Source organism: Protopterus annectens, chromosome 4.part0 (genome assembly GCF_019279795.1).
Source record: "Protopterus annectens isolate FY-2018-M chromosome 4.part0, PAN1.0, whole genome shotgun sequence".
Taxonomy (NCBI): Eukaryota; Metazoa; Chordata; order Ceratodontiformes; family Protopteridae; genus Protopterus; species Protopterus annectens.
In genome coordinates, this window is record NC_056733.1 from 887,814,532 (window position 1) to 887,831,417 (window position 16,886).

The following is a 16,886-nucleotide window of genomic DNA, read 5'->3' on the forward strand; positions in this document are numbered from 1 at the left end:
TGATGCTGAAAGCTGTGGGTTCTACTCCCACAGTAGGCAGATGCATTACTGATACTGTACTGTGTTGTAAAGGGGGTAGATGCTGTAGTCCTTTTTGGCAAAGATACCTAGTAACCATGAACCTTTTACCAGTTTGCTATCCATTCCCTATTGCGGTATTACTAACTTATTTTTTTGTTGCATGCAACAAAGGCAATTTATTCTTCAAGGGCAACAGGCACTTTATTTGTAGATGAAACAATGACATATAAAGTTGTTTGCTAGCAGCAACCTCTTTATTAGTTACAAATTTCTTTAATGTGAATTTTACTACTTCAGAGATTGTGCATATTTTTTACTGACACTGGTGGACTATAGAAGGTTGAGTAGACTTTTTATGATGGAAATGTTCTGAACTGGGCAGTTCTGTCATTGGTGTATACATTTTGTTTCATTGTTTACTGGAAAAATGTTCAAAACAATAAATTTGAAATGCCCTCTAACAACTGTACTTTATTGTACAAGGAATATAATGTAATACAGTCAGGAAGGTGTATCAAAGAGCATGTGTATGTTATGTTCAAGGGGCCTATGATTTTGAAGACAGCCCAAAGTTAATATTTATCTGCCACTGGCAAAATGTATTTTCTTTGAATGTGGGTTTCAATGCTGTTTCAATGCATGTGAGTTTCAAGGGCAGAGAAGTTTTAATGTTAAGTCTATTTTCATTGTGAGACTGCATTGCTTTAACAGACATGTATTAGTTTGTGCTGTAAAATAAAACTTTCAAATGAAATCTAAATCATCGCAAAAGTAAAGCAGTATGCACATTACAGTATTTATGGTAAATGGGGCAAAATAACCAAGGAATGGGACATTGGAATGGCTGCAGGGGGGAGGCTCCATTCGACCATGATTTTGTGAGGGGGTAGCAAACTCAGACAGCCCCGGTTGAACTATACCTCTCAGTTGTCCATATCTTTGCAGAATGAATAGATATTTGCTTCTTATTTTTGGTTTGTTCCTCATACAATGAAGTCACTAAATGACAGACATTTGAGTTTCAGACGTCATAACCTTCAGAAAAATGCATGCTAATGCAAGACCTGTTATTCTATCAACTCTTAAGTTTATACACGAGCAATTTTTAGTGTTTGTATGTTCCCCAATATATTTAGCCTTGTCCAGATTTCCTGCATTAAGAGGTTGAGAGGTATGTGCAAATCGCTTTGTAGAATTAGGAATATCCAAACCTCTCCATTGTCCCCAATTTTGGCTCAAAATGTTGATCTCCCCTAATAATCCTTCCTCAAAATGGCAGTTTTGGAAGAAAATGTGATTGAAGTCTCCTAGAATAATTGTGTTGGCTTAATGCATAGGGACACCATATTAGTTAGGTAGGAGATATGGACTGATGGGGTACATAGAGGGGACCTATAGTTAGGTATGACACAGTAAGGAGTTTTGTTAATGCAAAGTTGGATGCAGAGGAATTCCACATCATTATCTCACCTAGCAAGTCTGGAGATGAAATGTTCTTTAAGAATATGTAGACACCATCACCTTTTCATCTCTGGTGATAGGCCTGAACTTGTGGCAGGTATTGAAATCCTGCATTAAAGGAGTGCTGTCATCGGTCTTTAACTAGGTCTCTGTGATGATGCATATATAGATGTTTTCCAGGGGAAGCAGTGCTTGTAAGGAGTGGACTTTTTAGCTTAGGCTCTGAAAAGGAAATTGGTTATTTTCTAATTCATGTAGCTATAAAATTCAGTATAAAAACTGTAAAAGTTTCTGAATGCAAACACACTATTAAAGCAGCATCATGGTAGGGAGTACTTCAGTACAGAGAGATTCATCTATATACATAGCCATGAGTTCCCTTATACCTTTCTGTCAAAAACAAACACACACCATGGTCACACAGATTTTACAGTTGTAATTTTGAAAAAATCTATTTATTTATTTCTTGCACTAAAGTTGAGGTGTGTGTGTGTATGTGTGTGTGTGAGAGACAGAGTCAGAGAGAAATTCCCTAGTTAGCTCTAATAGGTGAAATTTAGGTGCAACTGTTTTGTTTAGCAAATGGTATCATTATTGTGGTATATAATTTTAAAGCAGTGTTAGCACAGCAGGTAGCATACTTGCGTCTTTATGCAAAGGGCTGTAGGTTCTATTCATACAGCATGTACATTTGTATTTTAAGGGGGTATGGTACTGCAGTTCTTAGTATGTCCTCCTTTGGATGAGACACCTAATAACTATGAACCTGTTTTTCAGCCTGCCACCCATTCCCTATTGCAATATACCAACTTACCATTTATTTTAATGTAGCACATGCAATTTATTCTTCAAGGGCAACAGGCACTGAATTTGTAAATGAAACACTGAAATATAAAGTTTTTTCTAGCAACAACCTCTTCATTGGTTTCAGATCTCTTTAATGTGGAATTATTCAGATGACTTTTACTTCTGCAGAGATTCTGCATACTGATTGATATTGGTGGATTGTATGACAGAAGTTTAAGTGTTCCTTTATGGTTGAAATGTTCTGAATTGGGCAGGCTGTCATTATTGGTTCATATGATTTGTTTCATTGCTTAAAGGAAAGATGCTCAGAACTATAACTTTAAAACGCACTCTAACAAGTGGTGCTGTATTATACAAGGGATATAATTCAATTATTATGTAGTATAATTAAGTCAGGAAGGTGAATCAAAGAACTCTTGCATGTTTCTAAAAATGTGTGCAAGGAGCCTATGATTTGGAAACGGGCCAAAGGTAAACTTACCCCGCCATTGGCCAGATGCATGTTCGTTGAATGTGGGTTTCAATGTGGGTTTCAAAGGTAGAGAAGTTTTAATGCCAAGTCTGTTTTCATTGTAAGACTATTGCTTTGTTTAGGTTTAGTAAATGTCTGTCAGTGTTTGTGCTATAAAATTTGAAATAAAAGTTGTAAATGAAATCCAGATATCTGTAATCATTGTAGAAGTAAAGCATAAAACAGTATGCACACAGAGATTTGAACAGTGTCTATGACAAATGGGGAGAAATAGCCACGTAATAGGACACTGGAATGGCTGTGTGGGTGAGGGGACTGAGTGGGCGGGGCAACCGAGGGGGGGGGCTGCATGGGCGGGGCTTGGGTTTGCACCCCCCTGCAAAAAATCCTGCGGGCTCCCTTGCCAGGGACATCATGTCACTCAATAATGTGAACGTGAAAAGCATTACAACAGCTAGCATTCTAAAAGTAAACATCTAACATTAAAAAAAAAAAAAAAAAACGAAAAAAAACTAAATGGTATTTATACTGTTGAAAATCTCCAAGTTCCTATTGGAGTCACACAATGGAGAATGACAAAGTGAACAGACAATGGTTTTGGGTAGTCCTCCCTTTAGAGCAGAGTTCCTTGGCTGCTGACTATACTCCATGTACGAGGTTGCCTGGCACCTGGTAAGAGGGTATCCATCCTGAAATTTAGCCAGAATGCAGACATCCACCTGTAGCTAAATCATATTCTAAGGAATGTACTGCAGCAAATAACCTAAAGATGAGCAAAATCACCTTTCAGGATCACTTAGTCCATTAGAGAGAAGAAGAAGAAAAAAAAAAAAAAAAAAAAAAAAAAAAAAATATATATATATATATATATATGTATACACACACACACACACCAGAATGTACCAGCCATCTGTCTCTTCATACAAGTTACAGAAAGATCTGTGCCTCATGCAAATATGATTTCACTTCTGAAATATGCATTACATCTGTGAGACATGAAATAGTATTCTTAAAACTCAACTAAACCCAAACCCAGAAGTTGTGTGAAGTTGCACAGTTTGTAATCTCATGTCAGTGCACATCCTCAAAAACATTTTGGTTCTTCAAGAGGTACTGAAACACCTGAGAACAGAGCAAGGAGAAATGGCAATGACAATGTTTACAAACTTCTACCATTACACACATTGTGTGTGTACTTTACACTTTAATAACCAAAAGCACACAGCAGCCCACGTACAGTCAAACATATTCTACATGTCTGATGCCCCACAAAAGTTGTACAACACACACATGAATAAAACAAGTGCAACATACGTGATTGTTGGACCATGAATTGCAGTCATGGCCGGCATGAAGGTGCGGTAAAGGGAATGGTTGAACACAGGAGAGCGGATGTTTGCCAAGACAGCATCTAGTAACGGCTGACATAAGTACTGCTGCTTTGCTGTGGGAACAGGAGGAGGAGGAGGAGTGGGCTGAAACACAAAAGTACGGATTAGAAAATGAAACTGATGAAAATAAGTTAAAAAAGAGCAGTTACTTAAAAACACAGCAGTAGATCTCTGTGAGAAAGGCACTGGCAAGATGCCAACACCAGCAGAATAAACCTTTTGCAGGTGGGTTGCAAGGAATCCATACAAAAATATGCAGGGTAGCATTTGAAAAGTGCTGTACTTCACCTTAATGCTGTAAAGCAGCAGTGAGGCAGGGGATCCCATCTACTTAGTAAATTTATGCTCTTATAACCTTTCAGAACAGCACTGGAACAAGACCCAAAAACATCTCCCATGCCCAAGAAGCAAGAAAAAGAAAAATGAGGTAAGGGTTAATAAGGCCTGCCACAAAGTACCTTCTTTCTGTATCTACTCTTACTTCAAGTCAATTTGCAACATGCTAGGCTGTTGGAGAAATAAAAAAAAAAAAATCAGTAGGACTGAAGGACATGCACTGTCCAAAGTCAGCCAAGCAAGAATATGTGCTAAAAATGAATTTAGTGTTGTCCCGGTCCTTTTTAGCAGTACTCGGCATAAATTCCATGGATCTGCCATTAAACAGCTGTAGCAGTAATATGTGGTCTTGTCATATGAAAACACGCCATATCAGTGGTCATCTTTCAACAGTAGGTCCTGGACTATACATACACCTGAAAGGTCAAGCCACACTTGTAGGATTCAACAGCTTATACACACAACTCCTCACACAAAATACATATATATTTATAAAATTCAAGAAAAACTATCTTAACACTTGTTGAAGGTTTACCAGTGGAAAAAATGGAGCAACGTAATCCACCACAGCACATTAAAAATTCCACCATGATAAAGTCCTGTGTCAGACTGCAAACAGGTTTAATAGAAAAAATAATAAAATAAAAGCAGCTTGTAAAATTCCAAACATGTAAAATGATGAGCGCTTTCAGCTGTTTAGCCTTCTTCAGATTGTTAACTTTTAATAATAATGCTTTATATGTATACAAAAACTAACCAATAGGATTTGGAATTAATTAACTTCTTAGCCTATCATATCAATTCATTCGCCTTTGTTGTTTGAATATCCAGTAGACTTTCTTGTTCATTATTGAGTAGCCTATGGCTACTATCTAAAAATGGCGCCAAAATTATGCTAATATATTAACTTATCAGTCTCTATTGGTAGACCCGCGGTGGTGGTGCTGCAGTAGCGTTGTCGCCTCACAGTAAGACGCTGCCTGGTTCGATTCTCAGCTAGAGCGTCTTCTGTGTGGAGACATGCGTGAATGGGCGTACCTTCGTTGAAAGTTGTGCGGCAGGCCTGGCAAGCCGGTATGTAAAAATCAACTGCCAATCATTAGCGGACCGGAGTTCCGCTGTGGCGACCCCCAACCGGGAAAAGCCAAAAGACACAAACATCAGTCTCTATTGGTAGAAAGTCTCATAACGCCAGTCATTGGTGCTTTGCTTCTGGTTAAAATAGCTAGCATTGGCCCATCATATGTCAGCAATATGCTAATATGCAGTATTCCATCTGCTATGTTACTGGTTATAATTGCCGAGTATGTCATACCAATAGGTTTTATTTTCCTTAGTTTCTTTGCTTCCACTTTGCTGCCATCCAGTGGCCAGAGTATGATATTAATTTTTCTCAGAAGCATTCTTCTTTGTTTAACATTTGTAAACCTATTTTGATTGTCTAATCCCTTTTATCTAATTTATTACATCAAGTATGTGAAACAATTCTTTATCTATATCTACTAAATTTATAAAGGATAACTAGCGCGATCTAAAAACATGGTCACCATCTTAACCCTTCTTCTGCTAACACGAAGATCCATGACTACATGTTAAATTTCTATTTTCTTTCCACTATGTGCAGTATAAGGTGTCCTTCATTCTATAGAAATCTCAAATATAAAAAACAACATTCCTACTCACTTAAAGTTAAAATTTTTAGCCTTATTAAATTTAATCAAATTACCCGCGGTGGTGGTGCTGCGGTAGTGGTGTCACCTCACAGGAAGACGTTGTCCGGTTCGATTCTCAGCTAGAGCGTCTTCTGCGTGGAGACATGTGTGAATGGGCGCACCTTCGTTGAAGGTTGTGCGTGAGGCCTGGCAAGCCGTTACGTAAAAATCAACTGCCAATCATTAGCGGACCGGAGTTCCGCTGTGGCGACCCCTAACCGGGAAAAGCCGAAAGACACAAACAAATTAAATTTAATCAAATTAGACTACCACTGCGGTGAGCGCACATCCTCAGTGGAATGCTCTAATCTAATGGACTTCCCTGATCAGAATAAACGAATATGTGACGTGGTGGCGTAAGCCAGGGAACCTTGTTGGTTAGGCTTACTTAGGCCCTCGAGCCGATAGCCTAGTACCTACCTATGAATCTGACAGCAACAAGCTAAAGTGCACTAATCTGACCAATATAGTTAAGGATCATTTTTACAATCAAAGAAGGTGAATCTCATTAGAAGGGGCACACTCCAAACAGACAGTATGCATGTAAATTAACACTACGGTTGTGTAGGGAACTTCCCATAATATCAGATTCAAATAGGACTGTCACTGCAGTAGTATAAAGCCACTGGTACTTTTGACACAGAAGGCCCAACTTCTGGGTCAGCTTTCACAGCACCTTTCAGTTTCTTGATCAGCAAGAAGTTCACATCCCGGGATGTCAGCAGCTTCCCAGTACAAAGCAGATACCTGCCCATGAAGCTGAGAGAAGGGAACTCCCCCATCTGAATCCTTGGTACAATCCTATCCAGTGGAGGCCTACTGCAACCTGCTGATCAGGTGCTACCACTTGGAGATGCCTTGCTTGGAAATGGACTTCCATTCCCTTTTAGCAGCCAAACATATTAAAAGTTGGTCTTACACATTTTTAGTCCTATCTAGACAATCTCATTTGCCCATGGTCATTTCTTTTACATTTTAGGTAGGATTCTGTAGTAGCAGGCTTTCTTGCTTTCCTCCTGATATGAAGCATACCCTTTACCAAATGGTGCCCAAAGTAGAGCACAGCAATATCATCCAAAGTATCAATATAAAGTCTGCAGATTTGTGTCAAAACTTTCATCCACTGAGGAAGGGTGAACTGTTTCTCCATGGAGTTTTCTAGCAGGAGGAAGAACCAATGCTGTTTAGACCAAAATGGAATTATCAACATCATTTTTAGCCCCTCCTCCTTTATTATCCAGATCACCTTAAGGACCTGCTTAGATTATATGCTATGGAGTCTTGCTGGGAAGAGATATACAAAGCCCTTGGCTATATGTGAGACTCTAGGACTATTACGAAGTAGTCACTGCTAGCCTGTAGAGTGTCCACTGACTAATACTATAAAATCTCAAAATTTGCAACTACCCACAGATCCAATACCCATCACTGCATCTCCCTGCACCAACTGAACTAGCTTGAATTCCCAATTATCTTACTTATATCCAACTTATCCAGGCACACACAATTTTTTTTTGCCCCTCTCTCTGTCCCTTGCCTCTACCTTCCAAATGCATTGTCCAAACAGATGCCTTCGATCTAAGTTCCAAAACCTAATCAAGCTGCATAAACCTACCTGCCTGCCCTCCAGGCAAACATATTCTATCCTTCTGCTTAGCACGTCACTGGAATTCTCTCCCACTTCTTATCCGTACCACTAACAGTCCCTCTATCTTGAAAACTTTACTTCACTCGCACCTAATCTCACAATGGGAATACACTTGTTCTCATCCTACATAACATCCTAATATAATTCTCTCTCTGCCTAACATACCTACTAATAGCTCTTTTCCTACATAACATCCTACTATAATTCTCTCTTTACCCAATCGTATCTACTAATAACTTCCTTTAGCCCATAACCTCCAGAAGGAATTTGCATTTTTTTACTACCTTAATTTGTATATAATGGAATTTTTCAGAGGCTAATTTATTGAAACTCTCAATACCATGTATTCTCTTTCTAATGTCCGATTAACTGTTTTGTAAAATTTGTAGGAACTGTTATCCTGTAATCTTGTAATTCTGAAACTTGATATACTTGTAATTTACTGGAGCTTTTCTCCCCAGGACTCCATTGAAAATGGGTTCCTTGTGGCCCGATGGACTATCCTGGTAAACAAACTGCAAATAAATAAATAACTAAATGAGTTTCTATTTATGTACTACATCATGGCCATGCTGCCTGCCATTAGATGCATAACTCTTGGCTTCCACATATGCCTGAAAGCCCTGGGGCCTGGATCACTGCTATCCCCTTATTCATGTTGATCTGCCTTAAGCATCCGAGTGAGCTCTCCAGGCTGTAGACTGAATGAGTGGGGTGCCTGTTGAATGAAAGCCCACAGCTTCTCTGTACTTGCAGTACCTACACTTTAGCTCCTGCTGGATGGAGGGCGGGATAAGGATAATCGCCTACAAGGACTAAGTGTACTGACAACAGGTGGAGAAGTTCACATATGAAGACTTGTTAGAGGTACCATCAGGATCACAGATGCTATGTACTCCAATACCTTCAGGATTATTTTGCTTTCATGGAGTTCTGGGGATGCTTTCTTATAGTATTTTGCAAGACCTCCACCATGGCCTGACTGAGGAAGGCTGTCTAGCTGTGTCCAAGAGTTGCCTCTCCCTGACCTCACCCGATGGTTACACTACCAGCACTCTATCTGCCCACTTGTTCTGGGAAGAGAGGGGGTTGCAGCACAGCATTCCTCATGCTAGGCAATATATGATTCCTTTATGAAACCCAATCAGTTTTTCGTTGTCCAGCATGAATTTGGTGGTAGATAGACCAGTTTGCTGGTGCTGAGTTGGGGGGCAGCATCCCCTCTCTCATTTGGAGCACCCTTACCCCCTTGTCAGCTCTGAGCTCTGCCACTGCTGTCTCGACATACCAAATCCCTCTCGGATACAAATGCACTATGACAGCACAAGTTCAGCACGGTAGAAATCCACTAGCTAATTCACAGTGCTTCCACAAGGTGTCACCTTTGGGGTGTCTCGCAAATACCCCCCTCCAAATGGGTGAGTTGGCAGCATTCGCACTCCATCCTCCCCAAATGGCTCCTACAGCTGCCAGAGTTGTTATTCAAAATCAGGTCACCAGCAAAGTAGTCAGGTTAGCATCTTGAATTCTGGTACCTTTAGAGAGGTATTTATTCTAGATAAACAAGTGCGTGGGGGGTGTTAATTAATTTGTATAGTAAGTTCTGTACAGTACTGGTCCACAATACATCTTTACCGAGATGTCTTACCATCCGAATTGAAAAAAAAAAAAAGTTACATATTTCACAAGAAAAAAAATTATAACATGCCACATGTGAAACAGACATCTTGTGAGGTCAGACTCAGAACGGATTTGCAATTAAATCTGAGGGTGCAGTTACAGTCTCAAGTAAATGTATTCAAGTGTCACATTACATTCCAGTGAAAACTGTACCAATAAATCGCATATAGAAACTAACACTTCTGCACAGCCTGGTTCAATGGATGTCATACTTTCCAGGTTATATCTTTAGAGAGCTACCACTACAGGCTGTATCAGAGGTAAAACTTATACAGTTCTGTATAAAAAAATATTTTTCAACTGTATTATGTGATGGTTCAAATGTCATGTTTTAAAGCAGGTAAAGTGATGAGGGTGGTGGTCAAATTCAGTGCAGATCTGCAGTGAAATCGCAGAGGAAAACACAGCAGCCTCAGCAGGATTTTGTAGCTGCACATGTCAATGTCACTGTCTGAAAGGGTTTACCTACTAGAGACACAATCTTTTTGGCTCCCTGTTAACTGAAAATTTAAATGTGAAAATAGTAAACCAAACACCACTAAAAGCAGAAACTGTCTTAACCCACCCACCAACACACGCAAACGCACACACACTCACACACACAAAAACACTCCCCCACAACACTTAAAGTACATGAAAATTATATACACCAACTCCATTGCCATACCACAGGAGAAAAGGAAAAAAGCACACTATTGGCTCGCACAACAGAACATACTGCAGTGAAACTCATCACAACATAAAATCTTCACAAAAAAAACTGTTATCCAAAAACTCAGCGATTATTAGTAGGATAGCTGCCTGACAACAAAGTCTTGTCTTAAAACAGAAGAGCACACGGGGAAAAAGATGAACAATTAAAATAGGGAGGAAAAATACTAGAATAATATGAGACTAAAGACAGATCTGGAATACTAGATCAGGACTACCTACTATATGTAGGCATCCTTCTATCCCAAAGGATCATGGGTTTACGCCTCTGTTGGACTGACTTGATCAATGTCTTCAATGGCTGTGCAACTTGATCTGGGGCTGGCAGTCCTTTCCACATTCTGAGCAGCAGTAGGCAGTCATCGGTCTGGTATCACGGGCACGGATCTTCTTGAGGGCTTTCTTATCCTCTGCTCTCCTGGGCCAGATGGTTTCATGTATACACAGTGACAGCTTCCTTCATTTCCTGTTTCCAGGCATAATTGTGTGAGCTGAGAAAATACCCAGGGTTTGCGCTGATGGAGAGAGCACCAAGGTCAAGCTTGTATATGTCCTTGTAGCACAATTTGGGTCATGCTTTCAGCCTCTTTCCAGACTTCAGCTTTCCAAAAATTAGGTCTTTTGGTATTTGGCCATCCATCATGCGTGAGACATGACCCAACCAGCGGATACACTTCTGAGTGTGCACAGTGAGCTTATTATCAGCCCACAGCCTCTTTGTCAGCCTGGAAAACGTGAAAAACCTACTATATATGGGGCTGATATCTGACCTGAAAAATGATAAAGGGCAAAGAAAAGGAAAGACAAAATGGTGGTAATACTGGAGTTCCACACAGAATCTAGGACAGAGCAGATGTCAAGGAAGAAGATCCTAGGCAAAGCTTATGTATACCTTCAAAATAGTAATACCAAACAAGCTGACAAAAATCCTATGATTACAAAAAAGAATACCATGGTTACAAATCTATGAAGCTAGTATTCTGAGAAATTGGCTACAATACTTGTAATGGTTTAGTTACAGTCCTAGCTACTCATTTGGGTGCTGTATTTTTCTTTTTCTTTTTTTGCCATTCAGATCCTGGCAAACAAGTATACTTACATTTTCAAGCTGAAATCTATTCATAATCATATCATTAACATGTTCTTAAGAAATCTCAGGAAAAAAGTGTCACTATCTTCTACTACCTCACTGTACTCTGTCGCACTAAATGGTAGAACAAAAGATGCATAATTTTACTAGTTCTGACAAGCATGCATGGAATTGAGATTTGGTGCACTCCCTTTTTCTTTCCTTTGTGAAGGCAGATGCAAAGTTTGCACTGGTTAGGACCACAATTAGAATACTTATCTTTTCTGATACAGTCCTGCACGAGTTGGTGGAACCCTTACTAGTCTAACATGTAATCAACTCATAAGTGCTCTCTACCACTGCATCTCAGACGCTTCCCATCTTCTATTAGCAGCCTTACAGCCCTTGAAATGATTACATTCTCCTTCTTATTCTTTATTCGCCTCTCCAGTCTCTTGCATCATATCTCCTGCATATAACTTGAGGATGACTGCTATCAACCTATCAGCTCTCCCCTCCTTCCTGTACAGGTTCTGACCCTGTCCACACACCCTTGCCCTACTTGATTTGGTGTTCCTCTTCCACTATGACCTTTCAACAGATGCCCTCTTTTATGCAAAATGCTACTCCTTCTCCATTCCATCCTTTTCTGTCACGCATAAAAACTACACCAGACACTTCGATGACTTAACTCCTCTTGTCACTGGCCTATGTTTTCACGACACCTGTAATGTCTGCACTCTACTTCTCATCACAGTTTGTAGCTCCCACTCCACCTCCTCCTGCATGGTCACAGAGGTCACATTATGCTTGAGTAAACCCTTATGAAGGTAAACTATGGAAAGTAATGTTTTGTAACAAGTTGTTTTGTCTCAGAAGCAAGACAGTGTATATGAAACTCAGACTAATGCTTCCTGGAAAGATTAATTGGGTTTAGCCATGGTGGAAGAGGTAGAAATTTCCAGGACAGCTGCCAAAAATGTTTCCGTGTCAGTGTAAGGATACTAAGGATAACGTTGATTGGGAGAAGACAGTCATGTGACACAGCTTTTCTTTTTTTAAAGCAGAAGCAATACTAGATGGCTCAGTTCTGATGAAGTTCATTTAATAAAAAATTGACAATGAAAGTGCTCAACTCATATTAAAACATTTGGTAACATATTCCTGCTTGGCAACCCTGTGGTGTTTTTTTTTTATTACTGTCTGGAACTGTTGTACACCAGCTGATTTATTCCAGGTTCTGAATCAGTGTCTAGTAAACTTGGCAGAGTAGGGTGGCTGTTCAGCACCTAATTTTCTCTCTCAATAAAGATGGGAGAAAAAGCCGGAGACGCGTCCTATGAGAAACTCAGAGGAAGGTGGCTTAAAATCATTTGGAGACACTGTTAAATCAGCTGGTATAAAATAAAACCCTTACTATTGAAAGATGCATTGTTTTTATGGGGGCCAAAGAATAAAATACCTGCCATAATGTTTATGGGAAGATGTCTTCTTTATAAAGGATTAGGTTTTCTGAAACCTGGAGACAGACATATTCTTCTGTGGGTATTACAACCATATGAAATGAAGTTCAGGACGAAGATGGCTTTTCATACTATGCTTTCCATGCAGAGGTCATCCTGTGGAAAGACTATGAAGTTTGCCCCTTATTATAACTTCAAAAAGCAAGTAGCTGTTCAAACTACTACTGCTAGCTGTTGACTCTAAGGTCTGGCTGCAGTCTTAAAATGATATTCTGCAAGACCCCAAAGTATACTTTTAACACTGAATGATTCTGGAATGGAGGATGGTATGGGTCAGCGTGTACCTTTACCCAGTTTTGTTTTTGTTTCTGAAAAGAAGTGTCCTTTTTTATATGCAGACTATCCTACATCTTGCTTTCACTGTGAAAAGCAATGTCATGTTAAAAATAACTAGAAAGATGCAAAGTTTGTATTGCACAGAAAAATGTCATGACAGGGATCACTGTAAAATTTGAAGTTTTTGCAACATGGAAGCAAATGATTTCAAATACTACCTAAATTTAGTGAATACAATAAGCATGCCGAAGGAGAGCTTGGGAATATATTTTCTGCTAGAAAAGAATGGCTCTACTCCAAAAAGGGTGCCTCGTCACATAAAAAGAAAGTGAATGTTAATCTTTCTAAAGCATAGGCTGATGCAGTCTCTCTGTTGTGGGGGCATGCAGAAGACAAACTGTTAAAAGCAAATGAAGGTCCATCTAGGACTGCTGTTTAAAAATAAGATTAGTGTTCTACAAGAAAATACTAAAAGTGAAGAAGGTGACTCAGGAGAAGATAATGACACCTAGGTGAACATCTATGCTACGAACATGCAGAAAGAAATACATAGCCCAAAAAGTGAAAAAAAAGAAGGGGTGGGTTAGGCATAATGGTTAAAGGTCTTCACCTCATATATACAAAGTACAGGGTTTAGTTTTGACCTTAAGTTATTACTCAAGCTTAAAATAGCATTTTAGGGTAGTTAGCCATGTATTCACTTATAAAAGGAAAGTCATACCTATTAAATATGGTGGACTTTTCTGAGGGTCAACAAAGCATTGGATGAAGGTAAGACTGTACAAACAGCTTACCTCAACCTGACAAAGGCTTTTGAAACAATACCCCAATTCAGGCATTCTAGACAAGCTCACTAATTTAGGTACAATCCCTTTCATCACCTACTGGATATACAACTGGCTCACTGACCATAAGATGCCAAACACTAGGGGAGTTCCCAAGGGCTCGGTACTCGGCCTGCTTCTTTTTGGCATCTATTTCTCGGAAATGGTAGGAAATGCTAATGGTTTACGGCCAAGTTTGCAGATGACTCCAAACTGAGGGTTATCACTGACTCCCTTGCAGACACAAGCATTCTTCAGGAAGGCCTATCTCTATCTAACAAATGGTGCCAAAACCATGGTCTTAAACTCAGTGCTAAGAAATGCATAATTGTACCCTTTGGAAAGTCAATGATCCTGGCTAATTACCACATTGATAATATGCCCCCCTAGGAATCAACCCAGTGGTCAGAATCTGGTGACATACTTACCTTTGACCACCATGTGGCCACAGAGGTGAGGAAATCCTTTTATGTTGCACAATTTGTAAATAAGGCCATGGCATCTATGTACAAAGAGATCATTATCCCACTGTACTCCACCTTTATCAGACCAATCACAGAGTACAATCCTCCCTTTGGTATGTACCTGACTAGGCATAAGCAGCAACTATAGTGACCTCAGAAGTTCCTCACAAAACTAATACAAACCTTAACAAATCCTGCTTTATGCATAACACAATAAAGCTCTTTCCCTCAACTCAGTCTCCTATAGATTGCTGAGGGGTGATCTATGCCTGGCTTACAAGGCATCCACAAATCCCACACATATAAATCTCCTGCATATTTGCAAATCAAACAGTACCAAAAATACAAGATCTAGGGTCCTGAATTTTGAATTTTGTCCATGACTTAAACAGAAAGTACAGTTGTGTACACTTACCATAAATGTAGACGTTCAAGTGTATTCACTGTTGCAGTCCTCACATATGGGTTATCCGGGCTCCCGGTAACCCTCAGTCAGCCCAAATACCAGAGTCCTTGGTATATGATGTCGGCTGCTGCCGGTTGTAAAACTGACGTCAGAACATCGGGTATAAAGGGAGGCAGCAAACGCCATTTCCTCAGTTTTTCTTGCCTTAACTGTCAGGAGCCCCCAAAAGAAGACTAACCCAGGAAGGAAGCACCCCGGACACGTCATACAAAAAATAAAAATGTATATAGTCTGTGCCTTAGGAAAAAAGGGGGAATGGAGGGTGGGAAACCAGGACTGCAACAGTGAAAATACTCGAACATCTACATTTATGGTAAGTGTACACAACTGCACTATGTTCTTCGTGTTTCACTGTTGCAGTCATTACATATGGGTTGATTCTCAAAGCCCAGGAAAAAGACAAAGGGTGGGGGAAGGACCACAGATTAAGGGTTGGTAAGAAGGCCCTGCAAAACTGCAGAGGCAAAACCAGCCCTGGATTTAGAAAACAAAGGTAGAGTGCAATGCTTTGTGAAAATATGGACAGAAGACCAAATAGCTGCTTCTAGAATGTCCTTAGTAGGCACACCTCTCAGAAAGGCTGCAGACGTAGAGGCTGCTCTACTAGAATGGGTCCTAATACCCTGAGGGGGAACCTTCCCATGCTGTAGGTAACAAAAGTGAATACAATGAGCAAGCCATTTGGAGATGGTTTGTTTTGAAATGGCTTTACCCTGAGCCCCAGGAGCAAAACTAACCAACAGCTGTTCACATTTTCGAAAGGATTTAGTCCTAAGTAAAATCTCAGCTGTCTATGCACATCAAGAGAGAGTGCAGAATCCTTTCATCTTTATTTTGGGGATTGTTGAAAAATGTAGGCAGGTGAATAGACTGGTTAAGGGTTAAACTGGAAACTAGCTTAGGCATGAAGGCGGGATTAGTTCTCAGAGAAACTCGATCTGAATGAAAGGTTCTATTGCCATTTAGGCTTGCACCTCAGATACCCTTCTAGCTGAAGTAATAGCTAAAAGGAAAGCAGTCTTCCAGGATAGAAACTTCAAATCTGCAGAGGCAGCTGGATCAAAGGGAGGCAGAGTAAGTTTTTCCAGGACAAAATTAAGATCCCAAGCAGGAGTAGGACCTCTTCTTTCTGTGAGGTCTAAGATTACTAGCTCCCCTCAGGAACTGTTTCATCAAAATAACAGAGAGCAGAAATTGCTGAAGCATGAATCTTGACTGATGAAAATGAAAGTCCACCATTAAGCAGTCCTGCTAGGTAGTCAAGAATGAGGGAAAGAGAAGGATGAGAAGAGTCTTCTCCTTTAGCCTGCATCCAAGAGCAAAATCTCTTCCATTTATCTGGATAGGATTTTCTGGTGCTAGGCCTCCTGCCTCAAAGAACTTCAACCACCTGCAGGGAAAGATTTAAAGTATTAGCCAGGCAGTTAAATGCAGAGTTTGAAGATGAGGATGAAGGAACTTTCCCCCATCCCTGAACCAACAGATCTGGTACAAGGGGAAGATGCCAAGGCTGAGCCTGTGAAAGGCTGCGAAGGAGAGGATACCAGTGCTGCCTGGGCCAATCCGGAGCTATCAGAATCGCCTTTGGTTTTTCATCCCTTATCTTTAGCAGCACTTTGGGAAGAAGAGGCAGAGGAGGGAATGCATAAACTGAGAGATGTGTCCATGGGAAGGACAACACATCCACCCTCCAAGCTTTGTTGCGAAACTCCCTGGTGCAGAAGGTCGGAAGGAGATGACTGTTGCGAGAGGAAAAATGATACACTTGTGGGGTGCCCCAATGAAGAGTGATGCAATGGCAAATGTCCTTGTTCAGTTGCCACTCGTGAGGATCCAGAACATGTCTGCTCAAATGATCCGCCAAGGAGTTTAGCCTCCCTGGGAGATACTGGGCTATTAGATGCAAGCCCATGGATGCTGCTATGGACCACAGTCTCATGCTTTGTCTGCACAAGGGGTAAGAGTGAGTCCCCCTTGCTTGTTGATGTACCAAATTACTGTGGTATTGTCTGTCCTGATCATAAG

The 16,886-nt window shown here is 40.3% G+C and overlaps 1 protein-coding gene across 1 annotated transcript in view; it reads right to left on the reverse strand.

Moving 5' to 3' along the window:
• LOC122800361 (mediator of RNA polymerase II transcription subunit 15-like) overlaps positions 1-16,886 on the reverse strand; it is a 200,005-nt gene that overhangs the window by 109,383 nt on the left and 73,736 nt on the right. The window contains exon 4 of the mRNA XM_044069811.1: positions 4,076-4,236. Coding sequence (XP_043925746.1) covers positions 4,076-4,236 — 161 coding nt within the window. The remainder of the gene's footprint in view (positions 1-4,075; positions 4,237-16,886) is intronic.